The 13,980-nt window shown below is 34.4% G+C and overlaps 2 protein-coding genes across 5 annotated transcripts in view; one reads left to right on the forward strand and one right to left on the reverse strand.

Moving 5' to 3' along the window:
- Positions 1–1,484, reverse strand: part of LOC148946107 (phosphatidylinositol 4,5-bisphosphate 5-phosphatase A-like) — a 49,280-nt gene extending 47,796 nt beyond the window's left edge. For all 4 annotated transcript variants that reach the window (XM_089098108.1, XM_089098106.1, XM_089098107.1 and 1 more), the window contains exon 1: positions 1,448–1,484. In XM_089098108.1, coding sequence (XP_088954234.1) covers positions 1,448–1,461 — 14 coding nt within the window. In that variant the 5' untranslated portion in view covers positions 1,462–1,484. The remainder of the gene's footprint in view (positions 1–1,447) is intronic.
- Positions 1,485–1,640: 156 nt separating this feature from the next.
- skd (mediator complex subunit skuld) overlaps positions 1,641–13,980 on the forward strand; it is a 75,553-nt gene continuing 63,213 nt past the window's right edge. The window contains exons 1-2 of the mRNA XM_089098110.1: positions 1,641–1,816; positions 10,431–10,550. Of these exons, the coding sequence (XP_088954236.1) occupies positions 1,748–1,816; positions 10,431–10,550 (189 nt within the window). The 5' untranslated portion in view covers positions 1,641–1,747. The remainder of the gene's footprint in view (positions 1,817–10,430; positions 10,551–13,980) is intronic.

Consider the following 13,980-nt stretch of genomic DNA (forward strand, 5'->3'; position numbering starts at 1 on the left):
GAAATATATTTATAAATCTTTAAAACCTTATAAATTTGGGTACTTATATATTATAGCAACCCACCCAAGAAGTTTTATTGGATCTTTCTGCATAAAATGGTTTGTCTGTCTGCATTTGGAGACAATTAGCTTAAGTACAGTGAGATAAACTACCATATAGGTGTTTAATTTAATTTAAATATACAATATTTAATTTAAATATTGATTTGAGTTCTTCATAAGTGTGTTGCTAGGAGGTTGATGCTGCTTGCCATTCCAAACCATCTTACACAACCTATCTAAAGTTGCTGTTGTGCAGTGGTGTCAACTCTAAACCACTGGAACAGTTCTTAAGGATCATACATACCTTGTAGTCACCATTATTAAGTGGGCTTAAATTGCATCTCTCTAGCAAATCTTTTTTACTACATGTTAGCAGACCCTTAAAACAGTGACAATACATTATATTGTCATCATTGACATGGAGCAAAACAGATCCTGAATGGACTTTAATATTGCTCCAAAGTTCAAATTAAGATAATATAAAATTGGTATTTTGGTTAGGTATTTAATATAATACATTATGTACTGCCTGCTTTCCATAATTGTTTGTTGTAGTTCCCACAATTTTGTTACTAAAGTAATATATTTTCATCATATTTAGGTATATTTCATTAGGATTTGTCACTATAATACATAAGTGCCTAAATTGGAATTGAGCAACAGTAGGCCTATGAGGTTCAAAGTTCTTTCCTTGTGCATCATTTGAGCAGAACTTCAATTTTGCCAAGTTTCAATTCTATAAGACAAAGATTCTAAAAGTCATCAAAGGTTGGTGCCCTCTAGAGGGTGAAGGAGTGTAGGTGGATGCTTCAAAATATCTTTCCAGGTGATCACAAGATTCTTGATAGTCTACATTCCTTAGAGTTTTATTCACCTAACTCAACTACTTCCTAAGATAGAAAAAAGCCTTTAAACTGATTTTACCTTATTTGCCTTAGTCTTAATAGTAAAATTTTATTTTGAAAACAAATTTACAGAAATTTTTAAAGAGTCAGAAACCCCTCAAAAATGATGCCACTTATGCTTTGATGACATTTTTTGGAGGTTTCAGGCTCTTTTAAAATTCTACAAATTTGTTTTCAAAACAAAATTTTACTATTAATACAAAGGAAAATAATAATTATCCTAGTGTTCTTGAGTCATCTGCAAATGAAATTTTTTTCTCACTAGGCCTAGCCTAGACAGTTATTTTTAGAAACATGTTTATTTGTAACTATGGAATGTTTTACCTTTTGGGGCACTATTAGGGGCTCAAAATAAAATTCTTCCAGAAACAATCATTGAAAATAAAAAAAGGCATCAAGTGATGGATTCACTTTCATCCTAGCTAAATTATGTTGCAAACTGCAAATATACCAGCTAAATTTCCTAATTGCAATCTCAGGCAAACTATAAAATTGTAAACCTTATTCTATCCATGGTATATGTCAATTTCCACTGGTTTTTTAAAGGCAGTACAGCAAACAGACTAATTGTTCTGTTACTTCTATGAATGCTTTAGAGAAAGCCATTGTTTATCCCAAACTTCAAAGGTCGGGGATTTATTTTTTTCACGTGACTCAAATCATCCAATCAAATAAAGGCTTGGGATCCGCCATTGATGTTACCGTAGGATCAAAGTCAATGATCTAAATTTTATATATTTCTGACCTAAATATTGTTTTTTTGTGACTATAAGAGTGTAAAGGAGGATCATGGATAAAACATGACTCAGGCTCCAAGCTTTAGCAATCGTGCAACTCTTGAAGATTGTCATACAAATTTGTTTAGCTTGGTAAGAACTGTCCAGCCTATATAACAGGCTTATTCTCTTCAAACAATTTAGGTTTGAGAAAAGCCATTAAGTAAAGCATCAAAAATTATCTCCGTTTTAAGGTAGTGATGATGTATATCTATCCTATAATGATGGTCTAGGCTATTGGTTGCAATCAGTTGGGTAAGATACCCAATAGTTGGACAACTAATCACTGCTTTTACAGTTAAATCATTGTAAAACCACCATCATACCACCTAGAAAGTGGATTGTTTTATCATTAGATTTATCAGAATCTTTTTAAAAAGCATTTTATTAGCCTAGTTTGAATATTCTAACAATATATAACCCTCAACTTCAAATATACTGGTAGATGACAGTGGAGCCTAATCTTGGACATATTTAAAGCTTGAGTCTAATCTTGGAAAATGTTTTCCAATCTTGGAAACATTACACTATCTTAAAGTTAGGGTAGAACAACATATTCAGATCATAGGCAGAGTCAATCTGGGACAGATTAAGTCTAAGACAAGTGTTGTAAAAGAGAATAGGCCTAATTGTATTTAAATAGGCCTAGACCAGGCTGTAGGGATGACTTGAGTCTAAATTTGGTATAAATTAGGGACCAGTACTGGTCATAAGGAGACATGTTGGTAAAATTCTACTTTAGCTACTTTTGGCCATCTTGGAATGGGTTTAGGTTAGGAAAATGAAACTTTCAGGTATGGGTCTACAGGCCAAAGAATGTCCTGGGAAGGTATTTTGAAGCACCTACCTCCACTCCTCCCTCTAGAGGGTCCTGAAAATTGCCTACATGATATGTCTGCCTATTGGAATTTTGACAAAACATTTCACCATAATTTTCAGTTATCAGTTTCTTTCTCTATGGCTTTAACTCTGAAAATGCAATTTTAGTTATTTGAGCATAATTTTAAGCTATATCAATGTTTTAATTCCAAAATTTAGGAAAAGTATTTGCATATCTTTAAAACATTATAAATTGAGATTGAGCAAAGTTGTGCAGCTGAAAACAATTTTGTTATGCTTCATTTAAGCAGAAGATCTATTTTGCAAGGTTTCACTTCTATAACTCACAGATTTTTAAAGGTCATCAAAGGTCAGGACCCTCTAGAGGGAGAAGGAGTCGAGGTCAGTACTTCAAAATACCTTCCCGGGACATACTTTAGCCTGTAGACTCATCCCTGAAAGTTTCATTTTCTTAACCTAACCCCTTTCTAAGATAGTCAAAAGTAGCTAAAGTAGAATTTTACCGACATGTTAAGAAAACAATTCTTACTTCATAATGTGCAAAATTATCAGCAAATTTTCAGCAGTTCATATTATTGACTTACAAATAAAGTAAATACACTACTCAGTGCCTTTTTTATGCTCTTTCTGAATATAACAATTATTTTTGTTGCAAATGAATTACCCCACCCCTACATATACCAATTCAGGGTATATATTTGCACATTAAGGGTGAGGGTTGGGGTAAAGTTTATTTCTGATGCAAATGAGAGGTAAGTTTAAACTTTAACCCTCCCCCCCTACTGTGCAAATATATACCCTGAATTGGTATATATAGGAGTGGGGTAAAGTTCATTTCCAACAAAAATGATTATTATATTTGGAAAGAGCATACAAAAAGGCATCAAGTAGTATGTTTACTTTATTTGTAAGTCAATAATATGAACTGCTGAAAATTTACCAAATTATACCAGTTAACATATTATCCAAGGGGACCACCTTTATCCTCACTATTTTGTCTTTTCTTTGAGTCTTGAAAATCATTTAAAACAAACACCCAAGAACCATCTAGATATATTTTTGCAGTTCATATTGTTGACTTATAAATAAACTTACCACTTGATGCCTTTTTTATGCTCTTTCCAAATATAATAGTCATTTTTGTCCCTAAAATTTGTTTGACATTTGTCCCTAACATTTGTGCATGCTGACCAATGGTCTTCATAGTGCAGGTACCAATCTCCTGATTTTCTGCCTTTGGCTAAGAGTATAATGTATGGAATCATCCAACAAATCCTCTGCCCCCCCTCCCAGATTTTTCCAAGTACCCATTTAGAACTGGGTTGACTCTGGCTGAGCTTATAGTCACACAATTGATACCCATTCCAAACCAAATATCTAGCAACACCAACCACTGTCCTTGGGATTTCAAGTCTAGTACACTAACAACTTGGCTAGGATAACTCCTAGGGTAAAATTATAGCATAGGCCTTGGCTAGTCTAGAAGATTTTTGTTGACCAAAAGCTGTTCTGATACATGAATAGACAGAAACATACAGGAATAAAACTAGACTATGCTTCAAGTTCAATTTAGAGTGAAACTGCAGATTAGAACTAAATAGGTCTGATTTTTTAAGCAATTATGTCATAATCTTTTTAGCCTAATTAAGCTCATAGTGAGAAAAATAAGGTACTTATATACTATCTGTAACACATGCATCATATTATATAGGTAAGATGCTTAAGAAACTAGTCAAACAGGTTTCTTTTAATAGAGTATTGGATTGGAAACCATGGTTTGTCATTGCATTTACAATATTTAAACTATTGTTTTTGGGGGTTTAAGGGGGAAGAAGGTACCTAGGTTGGGTTAGGTTAGGTTATGTATTTAATATATGCCATGCTTTGGCATAAAGATGGTTTTAGCTTTAAATAAAGATAAGTTGGCTTATGGTCTTCAATAATTTAGAAATAAATACCATTACAGAATCTACTTGAAATTATGAAAATTCATAATTCTTTCATTGCTAGTTCTTTCTGTGTAAACATTCTTGAATATCTAAGTGAAATAGTTGAGCTTGGTGAAAGTCACTGTCAGACATTGTCAGGAAATGATTCTTAAGCCTCCTTCACATATATGCTTTGCTAGACATCAGTTTTTAACTATCATAACTTTAGACCAAAAAGGGTTGCACATAAAAGCAGAAGAGCATTATGATTAGTAGATTATGAATATGTTTAGCTAAGTAATAAGTATAAACACTTATGTTTAGCTAAGTAGTGAATTAGACTTTTAAGAGTACCATCCACTCTGCTCAGCCATTATTTCTAAGAAACCTTGTCTGAAAAGTAAATGATGGTTTCTTTTCTTGTAATAATTGCTTACTGTACAGTAAATAATTGTTTCTCAGACAATAATTTCTTTAGTATTCAATTAAACTTTTATATACAGCAGAAGGAATAGAATAGGATAAATATTTACTTACTCATCAGTTCTATAGCCTTTAATATCAACTATTATGGTACAATTTTCACTTCCAAAACTTTTCACAAACTAACAATTTTAATTTATTGCTACTTGGCAAATAATTTAGCATACTCAGGACTCATCAGTTCTATAGCCTTTAATATCAACTATTATGGTACAATTTTCACTTCCAAAACTTTTCACAAACTAACAATTTTAACTTATTGCTACTTGGCAAATAATTTAGCATACTCAGGACTATAACAAAGACAAACCATGAGGAAATCATATAGATGCATTTAAAGAAGTGACATGTGTCATTCTCTTGTTCAAGTTATTCTTTTGAATTTGCATTGAAATTTCTCAACAAAAAAAAATATATGAAAAGCTTTAAACTGCTTAAGATATTATAACTCTTTTGCTTTTGGTAAGCCAATGGAAATTACCGTTTAAAGTATTTTCCAAAGTAAATTATAGAGCAATGAATAAACATAAAACAAGAAGAAACAAAAAAACACTTGCCATGTATGAGGTTTGCTTAGTGATAAAGTTTTGTCAGCAAGGAACCTTTCTGCTGCAGAAATTCATTGATGGATTTGTGAAGTGTATGGTGATACTGCTATGAGCAAAGGACTGCTCCAGTTCCCTTTCTTTCATTACAAATAATTTGGTGGCTTCAGTTAAAGTGAGTATTTTTGAGAACAGTTACTTCACAATAACAAGTCTATCAAACAAATTTCCTGAGGTATTGGGTCAGTGCTTTACAAAATTATTTCTGAAGACCTACAGCTTAAGAAACTGTCCCCATTGGGTCCCAAAACTCCTAACAAAGGACCACAAAACCAAAGACTTGAGCAGGCAATGCAGTTCTTGACTCATTTTCATGAAGAAGGTGTAGGGCTTCTTAATTTAGATCATAACTGCAGATGAAACATCAATTTTTGCATTATCATGCCCAAATCAAAGCAACAGAGCATGAAATAGAGATATGCAGTTGCCTGTAAAGGTGAAGGCTTAATAGACTCTGTCCTGGCGCAAAATCACAGTGTCAGCGTTTTGGGATTGGCATGCTGTACTGTTGGTCAAATTCATACAATAAGGAACCACTATTAATGCAGAAACATACTTCCAAACTCTGCAAAAGCTGTGCAGGGCAGTCATAGGCAGCACATTAGCACTGCTTAAGTAAGAAATAAGTGAAAATAGCCAAAGTGATTGGAGTGGAACTAACCCCCCTCCCACACCCTCCATATCTCCAAACACATCACATGAAGCTAAGAGAGGAAATGATAAATGAAAAATAATACCAAAAGAGGGTGAGAAAACAAGGATTTTGTCAGCCAGTGGCAAAACATGAAGACAAAGAACAAGTGAATATTTCAACAAGGACCTCTGCCAAGTTGTCCTCAGTGAAAAACAAAAAAGAAAAAAAATCTAACCTTTTGGAGTTTATTCGACAAGAGGCGAACGAATGAAACACCAAGCTGAAATCAATGAAAAAAGGATTTACCAAAGAGATTGAGCAAGAATGTTTTGCCTTGCAATACTTTTTGCTTGTCTGCAATTTCAGTTTTCATTAGATATGCAAATAGGTTCTCTTAAATTTGACTGCATGCTAATATTAATTGCGTCTTTTAGTATTAAATTGTTAAAAATTGGGCTTAATGAAATATCTCCGGTGTCTCTATTTATAGCCAAATTCCTGTTTATATGTTTTTTTTTTTATCTCAATTACCTCTTTGAAAGATTGAGGTAGGCCATTTACAGTAGATATTAAAGTTGCCTCCTCAAAAACAACAAGATGTGTAGGATTTTCAAATATATGCAGGGCCAAAGTGGAATCAAAGTTGTCATTTTTATTTTCCAATCTCAGGGACTTATCTATTGAAATTTTGTGTTCTTGCAAACGTTCACCAAATTGTTGATGGGTCCTACCAATGTAAAATTTCCCACATGAACACGGGACTCAGTAGACACCACTACCCAGTACATGGTCAGTTTTATCTTTTCCTCAGTTAAAAAAATGTTCAACTTTTGTTCACTTTGAAAGAAACAGAGAGATTGTGTTTATTGCTAAGTTTTGAGATGTATGGTAAAGTGATGAAGGTTTTTTTTATCTCAATTGCTGGAATAACTGAATCAAGGGGGATGGGCTCCCTATTTTCTTATAAAACAAGCCTGGGATAAGTTTGGTTGTTCATTTCTGAAGACACTCCAGCACAGAAGCATCATTTTATTTACTGGATTTGCTAATATGGCACCTACCTAAAGATTAAATTTACCAATCCCTTTCTTTTATCAATTCAAGGATTCTGCTGAGGTAGAATCCTTGGCTGAGACTTAGTGAAAGTGGAACCTGAACTTAAAATCTGAGTCAACTAAAAAGCCAAGATCCCTTTCTTCATTTGCTGACTATTGTGTGTATGGTGTTGGGGCTAATAATTGTGGTATATGTTTGTCTGGGGCTTTTATATTCCAAATTAATAGCTCTACATTTACTTGTGTTAAAGTTAAATAGCCAAATCTATCCCAAGAGCAAGTGTGGTTTAAGTCTGCTTGCAGGAACTTGCAGACTCATCAACATATAAATAGATGCTATTGCTAGTAATAAGAACCAGGTCATTAAATTTGGTATTGATGAGCATCAGGCCAATGATGCTACCTTGAAGCACTTCACTTAACCTTGACATCATCAAAGACTCTGTATGAATTTGTAAAGATTCTGATTTGTTTGTCATCCATCAAAAGTCTTGTATCTGATTCACCACATACTATTTAAATGGTTTTGGTCCTCTACAGTACACCAAGACAGCATGCACATCTCTACTGTTGCAAACCAGCCAAAGGGCTCTCCCTCTCAGAGCATATCCCCATCTGTCATGAATTATTTTTCTACTAAAAAATTTTTCACTTTGTTTATTTAAATTATCTGTTTAGGATATATATAAGCTGTTACTAGAGCAGTTTGCACAGATTTGTTTTTATCAAGACATAAAATATATATATATCTAATTAACAGGACAGAATGACCAGCTTGCAATACAAAAATCAAGAATATTAAACTGGAATTCCCATGAAAATGTAGAAATAGTTCTCTTCATCCCATAAATAATAACATAATATTTTATGCAAAGTTTTGGATTCAAATTGTAGCCACTGAGGCTGCATTGCTGGGCCAAATTTTCTCCACTACTCATTACCTAATAATGATGTCCACCCAATATCTTATTTCACAAGAGGTTGTTGGCTGACTATTCACTTATTGACTGGCATAGTTTATCCTAGGCATCTCTATTTTATATTCTTGGTTGACCAGCTGATTGTGGGGTAATAAGGGCTATGGCAATATCTATGAAATGCAATGAGATCCAGCCTCCATCTCTTACCCAATTATTAGCAGTGTCAATCTTTGATGTGTTGTAGCCCTACATGTGTTCTAATTTTTTTTGCTATTAATAAGCCCTCCACAGGGCCCTATCCAGGATTTTTTGGGGTGGGGGGAGGGTACACAAAAAAAAACTCCAAAAACAAATAAAATTTATGTTAATTTTTGATGGTGTTTTTACAAGTTGGACAAACACTTGGAGGGGGGGGGTCAAACCCCTTAACCCCCCTCTCCCTCCCTGAATACAGTCTTGGCCCTCCAACTCAGCAACTTGTGAAAAGGGGACTTAATCTGGGGAAGTTGGATGAACATTATTCTATTCTCTGTTGTGATGACTCCTCCCAAGAATATTCTTGGTGTTTCTTTGACTCCAATCAAAGAAGATTTAAAGTGATGTCTGCTTATAATACTCTAAGGGAAACCAAAATTTTAAGGCAGTGATAAATAGAATTGAAAATGGTATAGCAAATAGCTTTAAAACAGTGTTTTTCTTAGGGCTTGGTTTCAAATGACAAACTATTGGGCAGAGTTTGGAATTTGAGAAAATAGAAAACACAGAATTTGTTTGGACTCTGTTTTAAGTGAACAATGAGCCCAGTTGATTCTCTTTTTCAAGCCTATTACATGATTTGAGAAGAAGTTGTTTTTCAACTTCGTTTTTCCTTGTCTTCTGACATAACTTCATCAGGTGGCATCTTGTTCTGGCAGTATTATGCAACTGGACTGGGAATCCTCCAGAATTCCCTAGCTTGTAAACCACAATAACATCTCTGCTTTTCCTTCTGTAGCTGAGGGTGGGAAGCTTAAGCCCCTTGAGATGCATTGGGTAATCATTGTCTTTTTTGAATTTGGTGGTATGTCTTTGTACAATATCCAGTGCCTGCTGGCTTCCCTTGTTTAGGGGAGTTAGAAGGCACATACCAAACTCCACCAATAAATTTTTTAAGTAATGTCGAAAAGTGCAAGGTTCTCCATTTTGGAAGAAATAACCCACGATGTCAATACTCAATGTCAGCAAATGCCGGTGTGAGACAGCCACTCTCTGAGAGTCCCTCTGAAAGAGATCTGGGGGTCGTTGTAGACGAAGACCTTAATTTCAACTGCCACACCCGAGCTGCAGTAGCAAAGGCGAACCAAACTCTCAGTCTCATCAAACGTACAATGACAAGTAGATCCCCTGTAATAATCACAAAACTTTACAAGAGCCTGGTGAGACCGAGATTAGAATTTGGAATGTGTGTCAGCCACGCCAATTAATAAAACAGACCAGATGGCTCTCGAGTCTGTCCAAAGACGGGCGTCAAAATGCGTAAAGGGGCTCAGAGACAAAGAGTATGAATGCCGACTGCAGAGCCTCAAGCTACCAACTCTGACACACCGTCGGCGAAGAGGTGATATGATAATGACCTACAAACTGCTCAAGTCTGACGACAAGGACCTCTTTCAGCCTGCCCAGTTGTCAAGAACCAGGGGTCATTCAGCGAAGCTTTTTCAGAAACGTGCTAATACAAGGAAGAGGAACCATTTCTTCTCCAACCGCATCATAAGCCTCTGGAACGATCTGAGCCAAGCAACAGTGAGTTCACCATCCGTTGACAGTTTCAAAGCCAATCTTGATAAGGAATGGGAAACCAAACTATGGCTCATGCAATGGGATGAAGCTGATGTCCCGCGGCCTTATCATCACTAACTGGCATACACTGGACTCGTCCATATCGCAAGCAAGTGCGATTTAAGGTAAATTTAAGGTAATGTCTATTGAAAAAGACACCAATTGATTTGAAAAGAAGCTGTCATGGTTATATACTGTAACAGTAAATATGCTAAAATAACATTGTAAACTCAAATTGTTCTACAAAGAATATGTTAAATTTACTAGATAGAATTATAACAAGCTATATGTTAAAATAGCATGACATGTTTTATGTTTTACAAGTTTTTTCTGTTGCTTCATATTGTTTTATTTAAATGTACCCTAATGACCCAGATAGCACAAAAGGTTGGCTATGTCTACCGTATTTTTCTTTCTTTTTTAGACTGACCTTGGTGGCATAAGATGGCGGAGGCTGTCTCATAAAGGAAATGGAGTGTTTGCTAACAGGACAGTTGAGCCTCATAATGATCTTATTTTATCTTCATATTCAAAATGTTTGCAGGTAAGTTTATTTATTTTATGTTTAAAGTCTTCTCATCAAAATTCTTTGCTTCTTCATCTTTTCACTTTGAGTAGAGTCTGACATACCAATTGAATTACACATATAAGCAAGACTTGTATTGATTTGTGAATAATTTCTATTCCTCATTGGTGAAGCATTGGGAGGAGGTGTACAAAGGTAGAATGCCTCCAGAAGAAAAACTGAAAGTATTGCATGATGAACTTACAAATTATTTAGCACAAAAAAAAAATTTAAAAGCTAGAATTTTGTTAATAAATTTTCCCATTGTCTTTGCTATGTATGAATTTTCCACTTGTATGCAACTCGTGTATATAAAATAACAATAAAATTGAGCAAAAGTACATATTTATGTTCTTTTTTTGTAAAAAGAAGGCTATTACTGCAGTCTAAGAGGGTCTTAAGTGCATCATATATGAGAACCTAAAGTTTAAAACATACTTATAAGCAGCAGTATCAATTGGGGGGCAGGGACAACTACTCTCATCCTTGATTTTATGGTCTACCCTAGATCTTGAATCTTTTATGTTCTAAATAAAGAAAGGAACAAATGATTGGCCCCCCCCCCCACATACACACACATTTTTGTGAATTTATCTCCAACTTTTTGGTAATGCATTGATTTTCGGTTGACCATTTCCTTACAAGAAGCAGAAATATTAGAATTTTTACCTAAATATTAGTGTATCTGAAAGGGTGTTGGTAGTGGTCAAGTAGATCTAAAATGTATATTAACAATTGTTGCAAAAAATTTCATATCTCTAGTTACTCATCATCCTAGATGTAAAGTCTGGTTATGTCACTGTTTATTCTAATATTGCAGTAAATTGTAATTTCTTTTGTTCAGAATTCAGACTAATCAATTATGTAAAATTAAATAAGTGGTATAAAAATTGTACCAGTTGAATAGAATTAAAATAATATATACAATACAATATGCCATTGGTGCTAGATACTAGGCTTGGGTAAGTGTTTCTTACTTATCAAATGATTATGCCATACAATTTTATATTTCATATTGTTCAATTAAGTGGAAGAAACCCCTTAAAAGAGAGTGCCAAAAATCCCATCCACTAATCAGAATCCTTGACCAGGTTAGATTATCTTTGTCTGTCATTTAAAATACTAAAGGGGCTTTCAAACCAAATAAACGTGGTTACTCAAGTAGCCACTATCAGACTCCTGCATCTGGATTAAAGCTTCAACTCCTATTTACATTGGGAGTGTACAACCTTTCATGCTGTAGATAATTTTGAAGACCACACTGCCTTTCCATGATGATAAATAAAAGTTCAAATAGGGATAAAATCCTTTTAATAGGCAGTGATAAATTTCGCAAAAAATACTAGATATTTTGGTCACATATGCAGTGAGCGTCATCAGTAGTAATACTCTTTAGTAGTAAGTATTACTACCAATGACGGTCACTGCATATGTGACCGAAATATCTAGTATTTTTGTGAAATTTATCACTGTCTATTAAAAGGATTTTATCCCTATTTGAACTTTGATTTATAACCTTTCATGCTTATAAAATTAGCAGATATGCTTTGCATATATACTCTGACTATTGAGTTTTGCTATGGGTTTATTGTCTTCAGGTCTTTCCCTGGGAAGATTTTTAGACTCGTGGTTTCACCTTCAAAATTTTTTTGTTTAGTATTTCCCCCGATTTAACCCCTTCCAACCCCCCCCCTCCATCGTCTTGCCTCCTAAAATCAATTTTTAGCATATGTACCCAACTAGCATATCCAAAGCTGATCAAATTGTCAAAATACATATGAGGACCAAATGTACTCTTTAGAAGTAGTACTAAATGTGTAAATAAAAATCACAAAAAGGCTATACTTTACCTTTCCCATGTGGTAACAACTCCTAAATGTTGTCATATGTTTTATATTCGTTTTAAAAACATCAGTATTGCAAATATTAATTGGTAAGTATGGAGAAATCACAAAAAGTTTAGGAGAGAGCAAGTCAGCATAACATACCCTCTTCATAGCATAAATTTATAAATATATATATATATATATATATATATATATATATATATATATATATATATATATTATATATATATGTATGCCTGGTATATGTATATATAGGCTACATACATACATGGGCGTAGGCAGCATCTTGTGTAGAGGGGGGCAGCCGCTTCTGTGATGGAGGGGGGTGGGGGTCTTACTAATATTTCCCAAGGTCCTTTGAATATAGGTCTTTAGAAACTAGTCATTCTATATTTCGCTAAGACTCAGCCTTTAACATTTTCCATGTTTTACTTTTCCTGCAACAGTATAATATAAGAGTCCCACTATCCTACTTCCAATTTCCAGAAAACATAAACACCACAAAAGCGATTTGACACAAATCATATTATGGTTAGATAACAGCTTCTTCTAAGATTTCAATTCAAAAGTTTACAGTTGGGCAAAATTAAATATCAAAATTTGTATAGGGGAGACCAGCCCACATTTAGCCAAAGCAAACAGTTTCAATATAAAAACCTATGGGGTTTCTTGTGGATTATAAAAGCTCTGACAGATGGCAGTGTATGTTTTTAAAATGTCTGATCTTAATTAATACTTTTACCAAAAATACCAGATTGGATCAGGTTTTATGGTGATTAACTCTGGAATTTTGTTCAATTTTGTCTGAAAGCCTACACCTAATTACGAATATGTTTGGTCACAATACCCGGGGTAAATTTGGCATGCTGTGCCAAGGTGTCCAAAAGTGGGATATGCTTGTAAAAGCTGTGTAAACAGCATAATTAAAGGTTGAAGGCAAGCTTAAAACCCAAAACTGTGTTAATTCTGGCGTTGTTTAATCCTGTCAGAACAGTAGGTGAACTGAAGTTCTATTTTTTCCTGTTAAATTTCATTCAAGATAAAATGCTTAAAAGTAAAATGGAAGAGAAAAGAAAGGAAGGTGACTGGGATCCAGAAGAAAATAAAACAGGAGTTGTTTCTGTCTTATTCTACAAGAAGTCAGTTGGATTCTCTGGAAGTGCCATAGGTGTCCTTAGAGGAACGCTGCAAGACTACATAAAAAAAGTTGAGATGCTGAATATCCCTCTAAAAAGTCCGGACCTGAGTTTCTTTACACCCTGTTACAACACATGATAAATATTTACAGAGGAACAAGAAAAAAGACTAAAAACTTACTTGAAAATGATAGCTGATATGCTTTCAACTGTATTTCCATAGAAGCGTGTAAATTTGCATACACTTATGCCATTATTAAGAGTACAAAAGGACCGGATAACAGAACTGCAAAGGCAGTGGAGACAGTGGAGGAATTACACGTAAAGATTGGTACCGTGGTTTTATGGATTGCCTTAAAACTCTATCAGTAAGAACGCTAGAAAGTACAAGCCTATGACGGACAAATGCTTTCAACTTTCACAGTG

Source organism: Artemia sp. Qi Xiang Cuo, chromosome 12 (genome assembly GCF_049724085.1).
Source record: "Artemia sp. Qi Xiang Cuo chromosome 12, ASM4972408v1, whole genome shotgun sequence".
Taxonomy (NCBI): Eukaryota; Metazoa; Arthropoda; class Branchiopoda; order Anostraca; family Artemiidae; genus Artemia; species Artemia sp. Qi Xiang Cuo.